Source organism: Cyprinus carpio, chromosome A12 (genome assembly GCF_018340385.1).
Source record: "Cyprinus carpio isolate SPL01 chromosome A12, ASM1834038v1, whole genome shotgun sequence".
NCBI lineage: Eukaryota > Metazoa > Chordata > Actinopteri > Cypriniformes > Cyprinidae > Cyprinus > Cyprinus carpio.
Genome location: NC_056583.1, coordinates 8,343,588 through 8,361,134, shown reverse-complemented (window position 1 = coordinate 8,361,134; position 17,547 = coordinate 8,343,588). Strand labels below are relative to the sequence as shown.

Below are 17,547 nucleotides of genomic sequence, written 5' to 3'. Positions count from 1 at the left end.
TTGAAAACGATGGCGTGGCTGCCCACATTCGCTCTGCGTATCCTTGACGACCGCATAAACAATAACATCATGCGCATTATTGTACCCATAGATGTATAGGTAGATTCCCCATTAAATCACTCCAAGCATGTAGACACATCCGCGACCTAAATAATAGGGAATCTACCTATTCATATCTATGGCTGTACCTGCATGAATGGTCACGTGGCATGCGTTTTAGGTTGTGTAGTGTAAACGGAGATCGTTTCTGAAACACAGTGGAAACCTTGGTGTACACGAGGATCGTTTTATTTCTAAAACGCCGTTTTAAAACGAAAACGCACTAGTGTAAACGGGGCCTCAGTAGTTTAAATTATACACACCTTATAACCGCGTCATTATTTGACTCCAGCTGGGTGAAGACTGACACATGCTCAGCCTTTCATTTTTGCCTCTCACTGTGTTTGCATACCTTCTGCATTATTAAAACGTGATCAGGTAATCTGAGCGTCAAATTGAGACGGATCACAGGAGGTTATTATCAGTTGGTTCCGATCAGTGTTTGATTGTTTGGAGTTAGAAAAATATAATACATGCTATTGCATTCTCAATATTTAGTCATTTTGCCTCAGATTATGTACATTCACTTTAACAAGCAGGTTGTTCATTGCTCCCTCTCTGTTGTGAGCATGTGCGCTCCTCTAAACTGAGGGTGCTGCACTGCTCTCGCGGTTGACTGTTGACCTTTGTTCCAACACCTTTGTTCCAACCCTTTAGAAAACTGAACCCTTTGTAGATCCTCCTGATCTGTTCATTCATCTTTCTCCATGTTTCTTTGAATAATGGCACCGTCTCAGTCTGATGTGTGCTGCATTTGAGTTAACCACTCCTACTTATTTACATGTTATATACACGGTATACACAGAATAAAAAAATCTGTTACGGTTGACATTTTATACCGCGCTAACGATTTATAATGTCATACCACCCAGCCCTGGCAATGTTTATCATTGCTGCCAGCAAATGCTGAAAATCATAAGTTAACACTGGGTTTTGATTCTGGAAAATTACAATAGAGCCTTATGTGTGAACACAAACCTTAGTCGGAATGCCTGAAAATTTGAAAATTTGACAGCACTATTTACTTTATCTACAGGTCATTACATCTAAAATTTTGGAGTAAAATAAAGTAGCGCAATAAAATTACATTTCTTCTAAAGAGCAAGAAAATGTGAATGTGTCAATTACTGTACCTGTTTCTGTGCCGTGTCTCTCTAGACAGCAATATTACCACACTATTGCTGCAAACTATAACAAAATTTTTTAACAGCAAAGCTTTTTTACTGATAAAAGTCACAGGGCAGTGCTGACAAGTTTTCAGTGTCCTTGAGCAAGGGTGTCAAAATTCGCTCTGGTAAAAATTTATTTCAACCCACTGATTAAACCAACCCATTTGAACCTAATAATCAAAGTTTTCAGAATTGAAAACCATACAGGTTGGAGTGTTGGAGCAAGGTTGGACCTATGCTCCACAAGATTGTGAAGATGAGACTCTGGTATAGAGTGTGTGATGCACATATCTATTTTGTATAAATCAATTCACATGAACACTTTAAAAAAACAATGTATGTTACATTTTGGTCTGTTTGTCGGATCTGCTTACCACGATCGCATCACTGGCTCCTGTGGATAAGTAAATGTTGTCAGGGTCACATGTGATTCCTCCATCTCGCCGTTCAATGTAGCGTGCAATGTCCTGACGAATCATTTCAATTCCCTGACTAGTACTGTAAGCACCTGAAATATCCAGAAAGCCAAAAAAAAAAATTTAATTCATTTGAAAAATGTTAGTGTAATAAATGCCATGTTGCATAATAATAATTATATATATATATATATATATATATATATATATATATATATATATATATGTCCTCTAAGGAAAGCAATATCTTTGTCATAGTATCCTTTCAATGGTAATGGGATTTCTCATGACAACGAAAAACAAAAATAGATATGAAAAAGTACAATGGAAGTCAGTGCATTCTGTCAACTGCTTGGTAACCAACATTCTACAAAATATCTTCTTTATTGTTCAGCAGATGAAAAGAAAAAGCTCATATAGGTTTGGAACAGCTTGAGGGTGAGTAAATGGTGACAATGGTGATGGACTATCCCTTTAAAGTAAAAATAATGTCCTTGTTTACAACCTTGTTTCAGCCTTTCAATATAAAAATCTAACTGACTCTAACTCTACTATAAAGACTCTTTTCACCATCTAATGGTATAACAATGTAACCTCCACTGAAGTCAAAATCACCATCGCTAACACAATAGTAAATAATGTTATCAAATACTATTACTATTTATATAAAATATTATTTATTGATAATACAATTATATTTAATAAACAATAATAGCCATTATTAAAGGAAATAAACACACAAGCAAATAATAAAGTCAAAAGAACAAAGGCAGTGCTCTGATACAGCATTAAAGTTATATAAAATGAACCGCCGCTGCCACCCTAGAGCTCACATTTTCGAATCTTTATAAATAAACAGGAAAGAAAATTAGGCTATGAGGGTTAGAAGTACTGTGTTCAGTCACTGTACTGTTGTTTAACATACCCATTGTTCACCTGGTGAAACGTCTTTAAAAACAAAACAAAAAAAACTTTCATTAGACTAAAAAAAAAACTCCATAAAACAGTTTTAAAAGTATTGAGTTGCTGAAAATGGAATTATCTAGGACCTTTATATTGTCACGCTTCACAAGGGAGGAACGAGGAGACACTGGAGAATACTTTAATGAGAATTTAATTCAACAAACAAAGGTATACAACCACTGGAACTCAGGAATGATGTTTAACAGCGGACGGGAAACAAGCGGCAAAACAAACTATAAATACACAGATACCACTGGGACACACCTGGGAGCAAATGAACTAATTAATCAAACACAGCTGGAAATGAATTAACATGACAAGGACCAGAACAGGAAAGACCAAATAAGGAAAACAGGGGTAAAACAAGGGAAAACAAGTCCACAACACTGACATGTATAGTGCGTTCCATTGTAAATACTGTAATTATTTAATTGTTGTAAATACCGTACTTTTCCACTGCATGGTACGGCTCGGCACATCACGGTACAGTACAGTATGGCTAGTCTCGGCTCGGTTTGCATTTTCACTGCAGTTTAGTACCGCTTTAGAGTGAGCAGGATTATAGACATATCGTTAAAGCTTTTTCATTACACGTTGTCCCATGAACCTCTCGCTGGATCTGCTCCTCGGCTATCAATGAGAGAAATGTCTGTATTTCCTCAACATACCACGAAATAGGCATTATTTTGTTGTTTAAAAAAAGGTGCGCTCGTTCAAAACCGATGCGTTCATTCAAAAAAAGTTGCATTCAGTCCTTGCTGGCTGTGCTATTTTAATCTAGCAAGTCAAGTGTTTCCTGTCTCAAGGTCAATGACGCAGGTAGTGACAATTCTCTCCGGACAGTCGGTGATCAGCAGGGTTTACACGTCACATTTTGGTAAGGGTATGGCTCGCTTGGAACCTCAGCTGAAGTGGTACTGAAAAAAGTACCAGGTACCAGGTACTGTACGTACACAGTGGAAAACCCCCCAAAAGCGAGCCGTGCCGTGCCGTACCATGCAGTGGAAAAGTGGCATAAGTCTATCCCCCACAGCCCTTATTTTCATCCACGTCAAAATTTATTTTGCGTATAAGGCCTATACATACAGTCATGGCCAAATGTTTTGGTAGTGACATAAATTTTGTGTTTTACAAAGTTTGCAGCTTAAGATGTTGTGGTGTTCATTCACATTGTTTCTAGATTATTGTGTAAAGTGATCAGATGCATTTTAAATAATTGCTAAATGCTTCATTGGCCAAAAAAATTACGTTTTCATAAAAAAAAAAAAAAAAAAAAAAATCGACTGTTTTTTGATCCTGACACAAAATTACCAGCTAACATTAATTGACTATTCATATCAGCAGCACATGTGAAAGTGGGAATAAGTACTAGTCAGGTGAAATCACTATCATACTAAATAGATTGTAAGAGCAGACTGATTGCTATAAAAGAAGGGAAGAAGCATTTCCAATCATTGTGTTCTTGTTAGCAATGGTTACCTCCACAGAAACATGTGCAGCCATCATCGCTTTGCATAAAAATGGCCTCACATGCTAGGAAATTGCTACAAATAATATTGCACCTGAAAGAACCATTTACCGGATCATCAAGAACTTAAAGTAGAGAGGTTCGACTGCAGTGAAAAAGTCTTCAGGACGTGTCACCACCAGTGCAAAGCTTGCTCAGGAATGGCAGCAGGTTGGTGTGAGAGCATCTGCACACACAGTGAAGCCAAGACAACGGCCTGGTGTCAAGAAGGGCAGCAAAGAAGCCACTTCTCTCCAAGAAAAACATCAAGGACAGACTGAAATTCTGCAGGAAGTACAAGGATTGGACAGCAAAAGACTGGTGTAAAGTTATTTTCTCTGATGAAGCTCCCTTCCGACTGTTTGGGACATGTGGAAAATTGATTGTTCCAAGAAGAAAAGGCGAACACTACCTTGAGTCCTGTGATGTGCCAACAGTGAAGCATCCTGAGACCATCAATGAGTGGGGTTACTTTTCAACCAAGGGAGTGGGCTCTCTCATAATTCTGCCCAAAAACACTGCCATGAATAAAGAATGGTATCAAAACGTCCTGCTAGAAGAACGACTTCTTCCAACGATCCATGAGCAAACTGGTGACGATCCATGCATTTTCCAGCATGATGGAGCACCATGTCACAAAGCACGAGTGATAAAGAAGTGGCTAAAAGATTATTACATTGAAATTTTGGAAACGTGGCCAGGCAACTCCCCAGATCTCAATCCCATAAAGAACCTGTGGTCAGTCCTCAAAAGGTGAGTGGACAAGCAGAAGCCCACAAATTGTGATCAACTTTTGAGAATAATAAGGCAAGAATGGATCGCCATCAGTCAGGATTTGGCCCAGAAGTTAATATCCAGCATTCCAGAGCGAACTGCAGAGGTTATGAAGAACAAGGGTCAACACCGTAAATATTGACTCATTATTTATATATATATATATATATATTTATTTATTTTATTTTTGTTTGTTTGTTTTTTTGCCAATAAAAGCCTTTAAAACGTATGATATGCCTATCATTGTTTTTCAGTATACCATAGAAACGTGGAAAAATAATCTAAAAATACTGAAGCAGCAAACTTTGCAAAACACAAAATCTGTGTCCCTGCCAAAACTTTTCGGCATGATTGTACAGCAGAAATTGAAACTCATCAGAACAGGCAACCTTTTGTAATGCTGGTTTTTGGGTTTTGTTTCTTGTTTAGGTTTTCTTGTCTCTTATTTTAATATTTAACCATGTTTCAGAAATGTTTTCATGAGCAACAGAAACAGTTTTTACATACTGCTTAATACAGCGCAAATTTTTTTTTTTCAAGAATAAAGTTCAACATAATCATATACTATTTAAATACTAATAAAGTGGGTGTGTATATGCTTTTATCAGTGTTGTATGATAAACGTTACTCAATACAACAGTGCAACTACAGTAAAAAAGCTTTTACCGTTCTAAAAATTTAATATAATAAGATTTGTGGCCATTATTACTGAAAAGGTTAGAATAAACCCGAAACACACGTGATTGTTGTCATGCGGTGAATCTGGCCAATCGTGAAGCAGCTGTGTCGTCATCAGCGCTCGTGCAGTCGCTCTGGAGAAACTCTCACGGTACTTTGATGACACACGTGACAGTCATGTGGCGTCAGCGTTGTCTCAAGTCAGACAAAATTTCTAACCAGCATGCACTGCTTCAAGTCAGATTACGATCGGTTTGCACAGCGCTTCATGAAGTCGAACGCACCTATTGTGTCATGTTGTTGATTAGTTGTCTTAGTCATGTGTCTTGTTTCTCACTGGTTGGATTGTGTCATGGGACCTGTATTGTTTTGTATAAGTAGCTCTCATGTTGCCATTATCTCTGGTTGAGTATTGTTCATGTAACCCTCTGTTGGTGAGTCTTGTTCATGTTTTTGCCAAGCCAAGCCTTGTTCATGTTTTTGCCAAGCCAAGCTTTGTTCATGTTTTTACTCACTGTTGGATTTTTAATAAACTGCACTTGGGTTCATTCCAGCTTGCCTTCAGTGGACTAATTGTTACAGAATACTCAACCACAACCATGAACCCAGCAGCTTGTTTATTGCGCCTTCGTCAAGGCAACCGGGCCATTGAGGACTATGTGGCAGATTTCTGTAAACTATGTTATCAAGTGGACTTCAATGACACTGCTCTCAAGGACATTTTCCGTTTTGGCCTTACAAAATAAATCATTCAGTTAATTCCACCACATACCCCAGAACAATATATTGACTTTGCTTTGTAAATGAATGGCTCTGCATTTACAGTGGGCATCATGGAGGAGGAACACGGCAACCCTCCAGAGTCCTCACATGACATGGCTGCCATTCCAGAGTCTCGTCCCTTCATGCCTGCCAAGCCAGGGCCTCTTCACATCATGCCTGCCAAGCCAGAGGCTTGTCACATCAGGACTGCCACATTAAAGTCTTCCCATGCCTTGTCTGCACTGTCAGAGGTGATTCATGTCATGCCTGCCAAGCCAAGCCAGAGCATACTCACATCAAGCCTGCCAAGCCAGAGCCTGCTCATGTCAAGCCTGCCAAGCCAGAGCCTGCTCACGTCAAGCCTGCCAAGCTAGAACCTGCTCATCTCATGCCTGCCAAGCCAGAGTCTGCTCACATCATGCCTGCCAAGCCAGAGCTTCTGCACAAGTTGGCCGCCATGCCCAAGCCCCCATCCAAGAGGGTCGCTACGCCCGGGTCCCCGGCCAAGATGGCTGCCACCTCTGATTCTCAACCTGTCATGACTGCCACACCACAGCCTCGTCATGCTATGGCTGCCATGGAAGTTTCCCTTAAGTGGGGGGGGTGGGGGCTATAGATTGGCTTGTTCATGTTTTTGCCAAGCCAATCTTTGTTTGTTTTTACTCACTGTTGGATTTTTAATAAACTGCACTTCAGTACATTACAATTCGCCTTCAGTGGATTAATCATTACACCTTTTTCCAATCTTCTACTGTCCAATCAGTTTCCCGTTCTTAACTGACAGCTCTTCTGCATACTTTCTTTGTAACGAGTGAATATTTGAATTACTCTTACCTTTCTATCAGCTCGAACCAGTCTGACCATTTTTCTCTGACCTCTTGCACCAACAAGGCATTTTTGCCCACAAGAACTACCAGTCACTGGATATTTTCTCTTATTTGGACTATTCTCTGTAAACCCTAGATATGGTTTTGCATGAAAATCCCAGTATATCAGCAATTTCTGAAATACTCAAACCAGCCCATCTGGCAACATCCAAAGTCACCTTTCTTCCCTGTTCTGATACTCCGTTTGAACTCCATCAGATCATCTTGACCATGTCTACATGCCTAAATGGATTGAGTTGCTGCCATGTGATTAGCTGATTGGATATTTGCATTAAAAAGCAGTTAGACGGGTGCAACTAATAAAGTGACCTGTGAGTGTATATACACATAATAAACTAATAAACTAGATGGGTATATGTCTTGTTCTCTTTTTCTTTAGCCTGCTTTTTTCTGGATTTCTCTTCTCTCTAGCTTGAACAGTTACTTACGACTAATGAATTTAAATTTAAGACTGTCGAGTTTGTATTTCTAGCTTTCTGTGCTTTTCTAAGGTGTGGGGAGTTCACTTTTAAATCAATGTTCCTGTGGCTCAGTGGTAGAGCATTGAGTTAGCAGCGCCAAAGGTAGTGGGTTTGTTTCCCAGGGAACACGTTAGGTAAAAATTTTTTTAGCCTGAATGCACTGTAAGTCACTTTGAATAAAAGTGTCTGCTAAATGCATAAAAAAAATCACTCCATTAATCCTGCTATTATTCACACCATGTCAGATATTATTTTAGACTATCACCAACTGACTTTATTGCTAAAGTACTTTAGACCCTTCACACCAAACACAAATATTTACCAAGAATACCCTGCACTAGTAAAATTTTGAATAGAAGCTATGGATTCCTACTGAGCTATGTAAGCATTTTGGCAGAGTGGAAAATTAGACAAAAAACAATAACCAGTAATTTGCATTGTCTTTGTGATATCAGTCAAAAAGGAGAATCTGAGACTGAAAAAGATTTTGGCAACAGTTAAAGGCACAATATGTAAATTTTTGTTCCTAGAGGGCGCATATTCAAAACAAACAAGAAACAAAGGCGTAGTTTGATGCCGTGATTGAATGTGGAATCATGGGAGTTGTCGTCTTCATCCCCACAGCCGATACAATCCGATGGATTTGGGCAGAAATCATGTTCATTGATGAGCTTATGTATTAAAGACTTATTAAAGGGTTAGTTCACCCAAAAATGAAAATTAGGCTGTGTTTTACTCACCCCTGAGGCATCCTAGGTGTATATGACTTTCTTCTTTGAGATGAATCCAGTCTGAGTTATATAAAAAAAAATTGTCTTTGATCTTTCAAGCTCTATCATTGCAGTCAGCGGGTGTTGCATTGCTTCAGTCCAAAAGACCTGAAATAAAAAAGCGCCCTTCCATTAAAAAAAAGTGTCTCACACGGCTCCGGGGGGTGAACAAAGGCCTCCTGTAGTGACTCGATGCATTTTTTTGTAAGAAAAATATCCATATTCAAAATGTAATAATCACTTTTATGTAGCTTGCGCCAACAGTTGTACACAGAAGCAGTTCCGGGAGCATGACCTATGGGGTCAGCGTTGAACATGTGCCGGTGTGTCTCGTGAAAACCAACGTTTGTTTACAGGATCAAAAGAAGCAAAGTTTCCTTACTTTAGCAAAGCAAAACCAGTCTCCTCTTTGCTTATATCAAAATTTTTGTACTTCTAATTAGTGACTGTTGTTTTGTTTTGATCTCTCCGCTGTGTTTCCGCGTGCATCACTTCTGAGTGGTGCATGCGCAAAGCTGACCTCATACGTAATTCCCCCGGAACTGCTTCCGTTAACAATAGTGAGCACAAGCTAGATTCAAGTGATTATTACGTTTTGAATATGGATTTGAATATTCTTACAAAAATGCATAGACAGGAGGACTTTGTTCATCCCCCGGAGCCGTGTGAGGCACTTTTTTTATGGAAGAGCGCTTTTTATTTCACGTCTTTTGGACTGAAGCAATGCAACACCCGCTGACTGCAATGATAGAGCTAGAAAGATCAAAGACATTTTTTAATATAACTCCGACTGGATTTGTCTGACAGAAGAAAGTCATATACACCTAGGATGCCTCGGGGTGAGTAAAACGCAGCCTAATTTTCATTTTTGGGTGAACTAACCCAAAGGTCACTGTAGTATGAAGTAGGGTGGGGCTGTAAGGATGAAGGAAACTCAGATACTTTGATCTCCCGAGAAACAGACAATACAAACATACACAGGCATCTTCGAGACACCCCACAGAGTGGAGATGCAGGAAACGCCTCTCTCACAAATGCATCAGTTCCTTCTCATCCTCTTCCTTCCCCTTACCCATCCTCCCTTCATTTGGTTCACTCAGAATGGTCTATAGTATAATGTTCTCCATGAATGCAAGTAATATTTACAGTCATGTTTGGTATCATTTGAATAGTCTCAGGGTGAGTGGTACAATGGTCTCAATCTTACAAAAGTAGACTAAAAGATAATATAGATCCTAAGAGTTAAGAAATATTTTGCTTACAGTAATGGGAGTGTCCTTTCCCAGTCTTCCATGTAAATTACCTTTTTTTACCAAGTTTCCATTGAGGTGTAAACCACCCAGGTCTGGGACCTGACTTAATGCAAATTCTAATTGTTTGTACATGCCTCCATTTGGGGGATGTTTTATCTTGGTGTTGTATTTAAAGGATTGCAGCAAAAGGGTCAGGGCCTTCTGTAGTTGGAATGAGCCCGTGGTATGAAGTGGTATGAAGACTTACTATGTATTTTTCTAAAAGTCAGGTATGCATCTTACTCTTATCTTATCTTTGAGAATTTTATGTTTTGTATTGATTTGATATCTTTGAATTGGCTATGTAATTTGCATGGGGGAGGGGGGTTAGTCATAGTGCTGGTTATTGTCTGAGCTTGAATTAAGTTGTACGTAGTTATATTAACTACTGGGGCTAGACTAATAGTGCTAGCATAACCGATGATTATTGTTTGAGTTTTATTCAAGTTGTACGTAGTTATTTTAACTATTGGGGCTAGACAAAAATACTACTGAAATATTAATATATTTCATAATACCAGCATAACCGCTGATTATTGTCTCAGCTTTAGTTAAGTTGTACGTAGTTATATAACTGTCGGGGGCTAGACAAAGAGTTCTAGCATAACCTCTGATTATTGTTTTGAGCTTTAAAGTTGTACATGGGTAACTGTAGGGGACTAAACAGAAATACTATATAAGCACGGGCGACCTATTAAGTAGTATTAGTCATAACCTCTGGCTAATGATCAGACTGGCGAGTTTGTGATCGTGGGGCCCACGTAGATGGCTGACATGAGGCAGCCTGAGCGACATAGATTCTTAATGAACGAGTAAATTTAAAGTAAAGAGTTAACTAGAATAAACAAATGTCAGAAGAATAATAATAATAATTAGAGACAGACAAACAACCAATTTGCCTTTCAACCTAAATATGAGGTCATATTAAAATGGAGTCAGATTAGATAATAAAATTGAGTCAGATTAGAATTGAATTTAAATTGAATAACTTTGCATGCTGAAAAGACCGAACATGCAAGAAACTTTCAGCCAGCACTGGATACCTCCATTGGACCAAGTGCGTGGACCTTACAGGGCTAAAATTTGTGGGAGCAGAATAGCAGCAGAGCTTTTATTATGCCACAGTCGACCATTTCCGCTTCTTCTGGTCATGCTTATGTGGGGTAAAACAGCATTTTTTTATACTAGATACATTTGAGTGTATTGAAAGTTCTGTTATAATGCTACTCTGTGCGTTCGTCACCTGTCTAATAAAATGCATAACATATTAAAATGTTTTTTGGGGTTTCCATGTTTTCAACAAAATAAAACCGGAAAAATCGAGGATGTATGACGTCATTGGCAGGTGACACAATGACACTATGGACACGGTCCATTACACTAGTTAAAACTAACAGAATGCTTAGTTGATATAAAAAACTGGATGACGAGTAATTTCTTACTGCTAAATTCTGAAAAAACAGAGGTGTTAATTATAGGACCTAAAAGCTCTGCATGTAATAACCTAAAACGCTGTCTAAGACTTGATGGCTGCTCTGTCAATTCTTCATCATCAGTTAGGAACCTAGGTGTGCTATTTGATAGCAACCTTTCCACGTTTCTAGCATTTGTAAAACTGCATTTTTCCATCACAAAAATATATCTAAATTACGGCCTATGCTCTCAATGTCAAATGCAGTAATGTTAATCCATGAGTTTATGACCTCAAGGTAAGATTATTGTAATGCTTTATTGGGTGGTTGTTCTGCACGCTTAGTAAACAAACTCCAGTCAGTCCAAAATGCAGCAGCTAGAGTTCTTACTAGAACCAGGAAATATGATCATATTAGCCCGGTCCTGGCAACACTGCACTGGCTCCCTATCGAACATCGTATAGATTTTAAAATCTTGCTTATTACTTATAAAGCCCTGAATGGCTTAGCAACTCAGTATTTGAACGAGCTCTTGTTACATTATAGTCCTCCACGTCCGCTGCGTTCTCAAAACTCTGGCAATTTGATAATACCTAGAATATCAAAGTCAACTGCGGGCGGCAGATCCTTCTCCTATTTAGCGCCTAAACTCTGGAATAACCTACCTAACATTGTTCGGGAGGCAGACACACTCTTGCCGTTTAAATCTAGATTAAAGGCCCATCTCTTTAACCTAGCTAACACATAACACACTAATATGCTTCTAATTAGGGGTGTTAAGATTCATCGATATGGATCGATACATCGATACGATGTCTGACGATACGATGCATCGATGCCACATGTAAAATATCGATATCTGTATTACAAATAGGCACCGTATTTGGCACTGTCCACATTTTCACATAATGTCCGTCTATGCATTACCGCCAATGCGTGCATTCTCGCTCAAACTCGCGTATCAGGACCATAGACTGTAAAAAAATATGGACGTAGTGTCCGTGACGTCACCCATAGACTCCTCAATAGCGGTTTTGAAGCTCAAAGTGTGCAGAGCGGGCCATCGCCATCTTGGCCACGCGTCACCGCGCGACTCTCCCGGATAATCGAAAATGGGCAAAAAGGCGGGAGCTGGTTGGTGAAGCCACGCCCAGCTAGCGCGACGGCATTGTCAGCAGCGGCAATCCACCTGTCACTCAAGTGGCCACGCCCTTAATTATGCAGAACTTTAAGGCTTAATATAATTGAAACGGATGAGTTATAAAAAAATTCACCCCCCTCACAGTTATCATGAAGGGCAAAATTAGCCATATAGACCAAAATCATTTTTTGAACCAGGCTGTAAACATGTTTTTTTCTGCTGTAAAGTTGGGCATTTTAACATGGGAAGTCTATGGGACTGACTCCCTTTTGCAGCCAGCCTCAAGCGGCCAGTCAATGAATTGCAGTTTTAGTCACTTCCTTGTTGGCTTCACGAGAGAGAGCGGGAGGTTGCCGCTCGATCAGGACTCGATATAAGGACTGCCCTTGCCCAAAGGCACAAGGTGAAGCATTAAAGATGCTCGGGATTGTTGGTGGAACAGTCGAGCGCTGTGTGTGCGAAGTTTTCAGCACACACATCTAAAGCGCGAGCACACAGACAACCGCACCGCGCGAATACTAAATCGAGCTCTCTTCCGCTTTTTTGTGCATGGATGAATAAATACAGACAAAATTTAATCAAAATGCGCATTTTGATGAATATCCTAGTAAACACAGTCGTTAGGCATATGTCTTTACGTAAACAGTTGAGAAAGAAAAGGCGTGTGTATCAGTATATTAAATCCGTGCTTCGTTCTTAAAGTGAAAGCAAACTAATAATAAATCTAATGCTGTCAAAGAAAAATACAAGTGCTCACTTCTCCTGACTAAATAACCGTTATAACATCAGAAATAATTAATCTATATTTAATTTATAGAGTGAAGACTGTGCAGTTATTTTACATTTGATTAGCCTATTACATTTCTGTAGCGTAAACTGAGAGCTGAAAAACCTGAAAAGCACTGTTTATTGAACTTGTTTCTTTGTTGTATTGTAGTTATTTTCTGCTATTGCTTGTAATTTGGTTATCTGTAGAAAAGATTTTAGCACTGAGCCCATAGTAGCAGCCAGAATTGTTTTTCCAATTTTATTTTATTTTATTTTTAATTTATGTTCTTTATTATTAAAAAAAAAATGTGTAGGCCTATTTTTTTTGTTGTGAATGTCCCAACTGAGAATGTAAATTTTCAGATAAATGTTCTTGTTATATATTTTGGTTGCATTTGTGAGTTAATAAAAATGTAGATGGTTGTTTAAAATAGATATAAAAGATATCGAAATATATCGATCATATTATCGATATATCGATCGATATACTCCTGTATTGAATCGAATCATAATCGTATCGTAGAATTTTTTGAGGTATCGGAAAATATCGTATCGCTGGGTATGAGAATCGAAATCTTATCGTATCATGACGAACCATCCGATTTACACCCTTACTTCTAATATCCAAATCCGTTAAAGGATTTTCAGGTTGCATTAATTAGGTAAACCGGAACCGGGAACACTTCCCATAACACCTGATGTACTTGCTACATCATTAGACGAATGGCATCTGCGCTAATATTAGTCTGTTTCTCTCTTATTCCGAGGTCACAGTAGGCACCAGATCCAGTCTGTATCCAAGTCAGAGGATCACTGCAGTCACCCGGATCCAGTACGTATCCAGCCCAGATGGTGGATCAGCACCTAGAAAGGATCTCTACAGCCCTGAAAGACAGCGGAGACTAGGACAACTAGAGCCCCAGAGACAGATCCCCTGTAAAGACCTTGTCTCAGACGACCACCGGGACAAGACCACAGGAAACAGATGATTCTTCTGCACAATCTGACTTTGCTGCAGCCTGGAATTGAACTACTGGTTTCGTCTGGTCAGAGGAGAATTGGCCCCCCGACTGAGCCTGGTTTCTCCCAAGGTTTTTTCTCCATTCTGTCATCGAAGGAGTTTTGGTTCCTTGCCGCTGTCGCCTCTGGCTTGCTTAGTTGGGGACATTTCATTTACAGCGATATCGTTGACTTGATTGCAAATTATTGCACAGATACTGTTTAAACTGAACTGAGCTGCATGATGACATCACCAAATTCAATGATGAACTGCCTTTAACTGTCATTTTGCATTATTGACACACTGTTTTCCTAATTAATGTTGTTCAGTTGCTTTGACGCATTCTTTTTTGTTTAAAGCACTATATAAATAAAGGTGACTTGACTTGACTTGATTTGATTTGACTAAAAATTGCTTATTTCTCTGGATTTAAACATTATTCAAAACATTTGGAATAATGTAAGTACACAAGTCAGCAAAATATATAACACCGTTCTAGTGGTTTTGGGATATTTTAATAAAAAAATCTTACATAATGTGCCTTAAAGTAGATGCTCAATTTGATTTCATGTTTCCTTGAAGTATCTAATTCAATCTAACTGAAAAGATTTTCCTGTACCGAGACTTCCTCCACCACACGCTTGGAGAATGCGGCGAGCTCTACTTTTGGCATCTTCTGGAAATTTGCCATCTTCAAGAAGATCTGGATAAGAGCACAATGCCAAGACCTGACAAATAAATGGAGCATGTGTACAGTATGTACAAAAACTACTGCTCAAAATATAGCATGACATGCAAAATATCTTGTAAACACACCTGTCTGAAGAAGGTGATGGGTTTCTGGCCCATAGCATGGCAGTCACCGATGTTGGCTCTAATGACCTCTGTGAATGGCTTTTTTATTCCCTACATTGACGGAGCAGTTAATGAGAAATTAGGAAAGGTAGGAAAACAAAGAGAATTAAAGAAAGAAAGAAATAGGAAAAAGAACAGAAAATTTATAACAGCGCTTCTTAAATAATTAGATCATTTTCATCCAACTATTCCTTAAAAGAGCTCATTATATTTTTTTCACCAGTTTCTGTAAATAAGTAAATTAGACAAATTTGCTTAAAAGAAGGGTTACAAAAATGAGTAAACCCTTGATTAAATTCAACAAACGCGTAATGTTTTATGTAGTATGTTCTCCATAACTTTATATTACATACAGTACATAACTAAGTACTGTATACTGCTCTGACCCTTTAGGGTACAAGTACAAGTGTACAAGTTCACAGCAAATTGTCACATATCCTGGAGGTCAATCTCCTTGAGTACCCTGATGTTTCATGGAGGGTGTTGCTCAACTTGACTCCACAAAATTCCCTCACAGGTGCTCAACTGTGATTAGGTCAGGTTAAATATTTGTCTACAGCAGGATTTTCACCTTGAGCCACTGTCATGTTGAAAAAGTACCTAACAACTTTAAGGGCCCAATTTACTTCAAGTGAAATTAAAGACCGAAATAATGTGATGTCATTTCGAAATAGCATGCCAAACTTTCAAGAAAAGTTCACTCTGGCTGGTAAACATCTTTCAGTCCACACCTTAAGTGTCTACCACCTGTAAATCCGAAAATGTCTGGACTGTTCCACAGGTGCATGTGCAATAATTCTATATGGTTTAAACCCTTTCCAATAAAGATCTGTAAAGCTTATTTGGATTTTATAAAAAAAAATATCTTAAAAATACAGTATTCTAAAAAAAAAAAGGGACAGTATCCATAACAATATCATAAAAGAATATTAAAATATGGTGAAAGGTTTTCATGGGAAGTCTATGCCCCAGTACTGATAAAACGCTAGAAATGCTCCTGGCTGCAACTGACTGCAACATTCTCTTCATACTGCAGTTTATGGCACTGTTGTTACTGAGGGAAGAGTTTTGAAATACTTCCACTTTTGGATACACAATATTTTAGAAAAATTGATATTTTAGTCTGTTGTGCTCTGTCTGTTTAATGCATATGCACACACTTAGTGCTCATTCCGTGAAGTCTTTGAAGTTTAATGAAGACTTGCTGCCTAGACAAACCTTTATGCAACATGGAAGTACTCACGTGCATTTCTAACATTTACAGATAAGGATGTAACCATAAGATGTAAGTTATCCAATGAGAAAAAAAAAAAGATCTCAAATGCATTTATCAGCACATGCAGCTGACAGGAGGGCAAGCCTCTTTAAACTGTATGAGTTAGTTTGAAGCATGTTTTATGTTTAGGACAACTTGGATTCCTGCAGCAGCTCACTCTGTTAACTTCATTATTACACTTTCCAGGTGGACAACAACAATGCATTTCATTGCATTTCTTTGATGTGTATTTAATTCTTTGGAACTCTGCTAACCAGATTAGACAACTCTTCATTGATCTAAATGATCTAATATTGTTAAAATTATAATGACAAAGTTTAACCATAAATTGTGATGTGTATAAAGGCATTATGAATGTTCCTCATATTTTTCATAAAAGATACTATTATAATATTAATTTACTATTAAGTGCAGTTAAGTTCAGCTTTTTGATGTTTAATAATCTCTCAAGATGTTTTTAAAAAAAATAACTAAAATATGTAAGAAGCAGGAGGCGTCATGTAGAGAAAATGTGCATGCAGCAGATAAGAGATCATCATCTGTGAGAAACTGTCTGACAGTGGACAGCCAACAAAAACAAACTGTACAGAATATTTGCTTTCTAGAACACTGGAGGAACATGACACAAACCTTTCTAAGCAACATAATGAAACAAGATAATAAAATTTAGAAAGTGAACAACAACTTATAGGTACAACACTAATGCTTTCATAACCACTTAATGTGCTAAAAAAATTTTAATTTAGATGCTCTGATTATATAATAATAATAATAATAATAATACAAGTAATAATTGTTTTTTATTATATAATCACAAAATATTACTATTACTAAATAGAACTATTAAGCAAAAAAATATATAAAACAAAAATAGAGTATTTAATAAAATTACATAATAATAATTTGTTGATACTTCCAATGCTTTTGCATATTTCATACAAAATTTGTTTTACAATTCTTAATATAATCAATCAACTGGAAACAGTATGGTGGTATATATTAATTAAATTTTTACCATATTCAAAGTCTATAACTTTAATATGAAATATGATCCACTTGAGCATAAGAAAAACACTCCCGTACACTTCTCATCAAAGCCCTTTACTTATGGATTCTCATATGTTTACTTCAAGTTTCTTTAAAGAGAAATTTTACTTTTCCTATTTTAACCCAAAATAGTGTGATGTCAGCATTTCTGACTGCTAAACATGTGTAATGTATGTTTCATTCATACCAGAGGGCACTGTAAATATTTATTTATTATAATATACATATAGACTTCAAATATATAATAAAATATAATTGTTGCTGTTTAAT

At 37.9% G+C, this 17,547-nt stretch overlaps 1 protein-coding gene across 1 annotated transcript in view; it reads right to left on the bottom strand.

The window, feature by feature from the left end:
- The window catches only part of si:ch211-217a12.1 (alanine aminotransferase 2-like), a 59,069-nt gene that overhangs the window by 23,688 nt on the left and 17,834 nt on the right, over positions 1-17,547 (bottom strand). The window contains exons 3-5 of the mRNA XM_042767388.1: positions 14,916-15,005; positions 14,719-14,827; positions 1,643-1,776 (exon numbers count right to left, since the gene is read on the bottom strand). Coding sequence (XP_042623322.1) covers positions 1,643-1,776; positions 14,719-14,827; positions 14,916-15,005 — 333 coding nt within the window. The remainder of the gene's footprint in view (positions 1-1,642; positions 1,777-14,718; positions 14,828-14,915; positions 15,006-17,547) is intronic.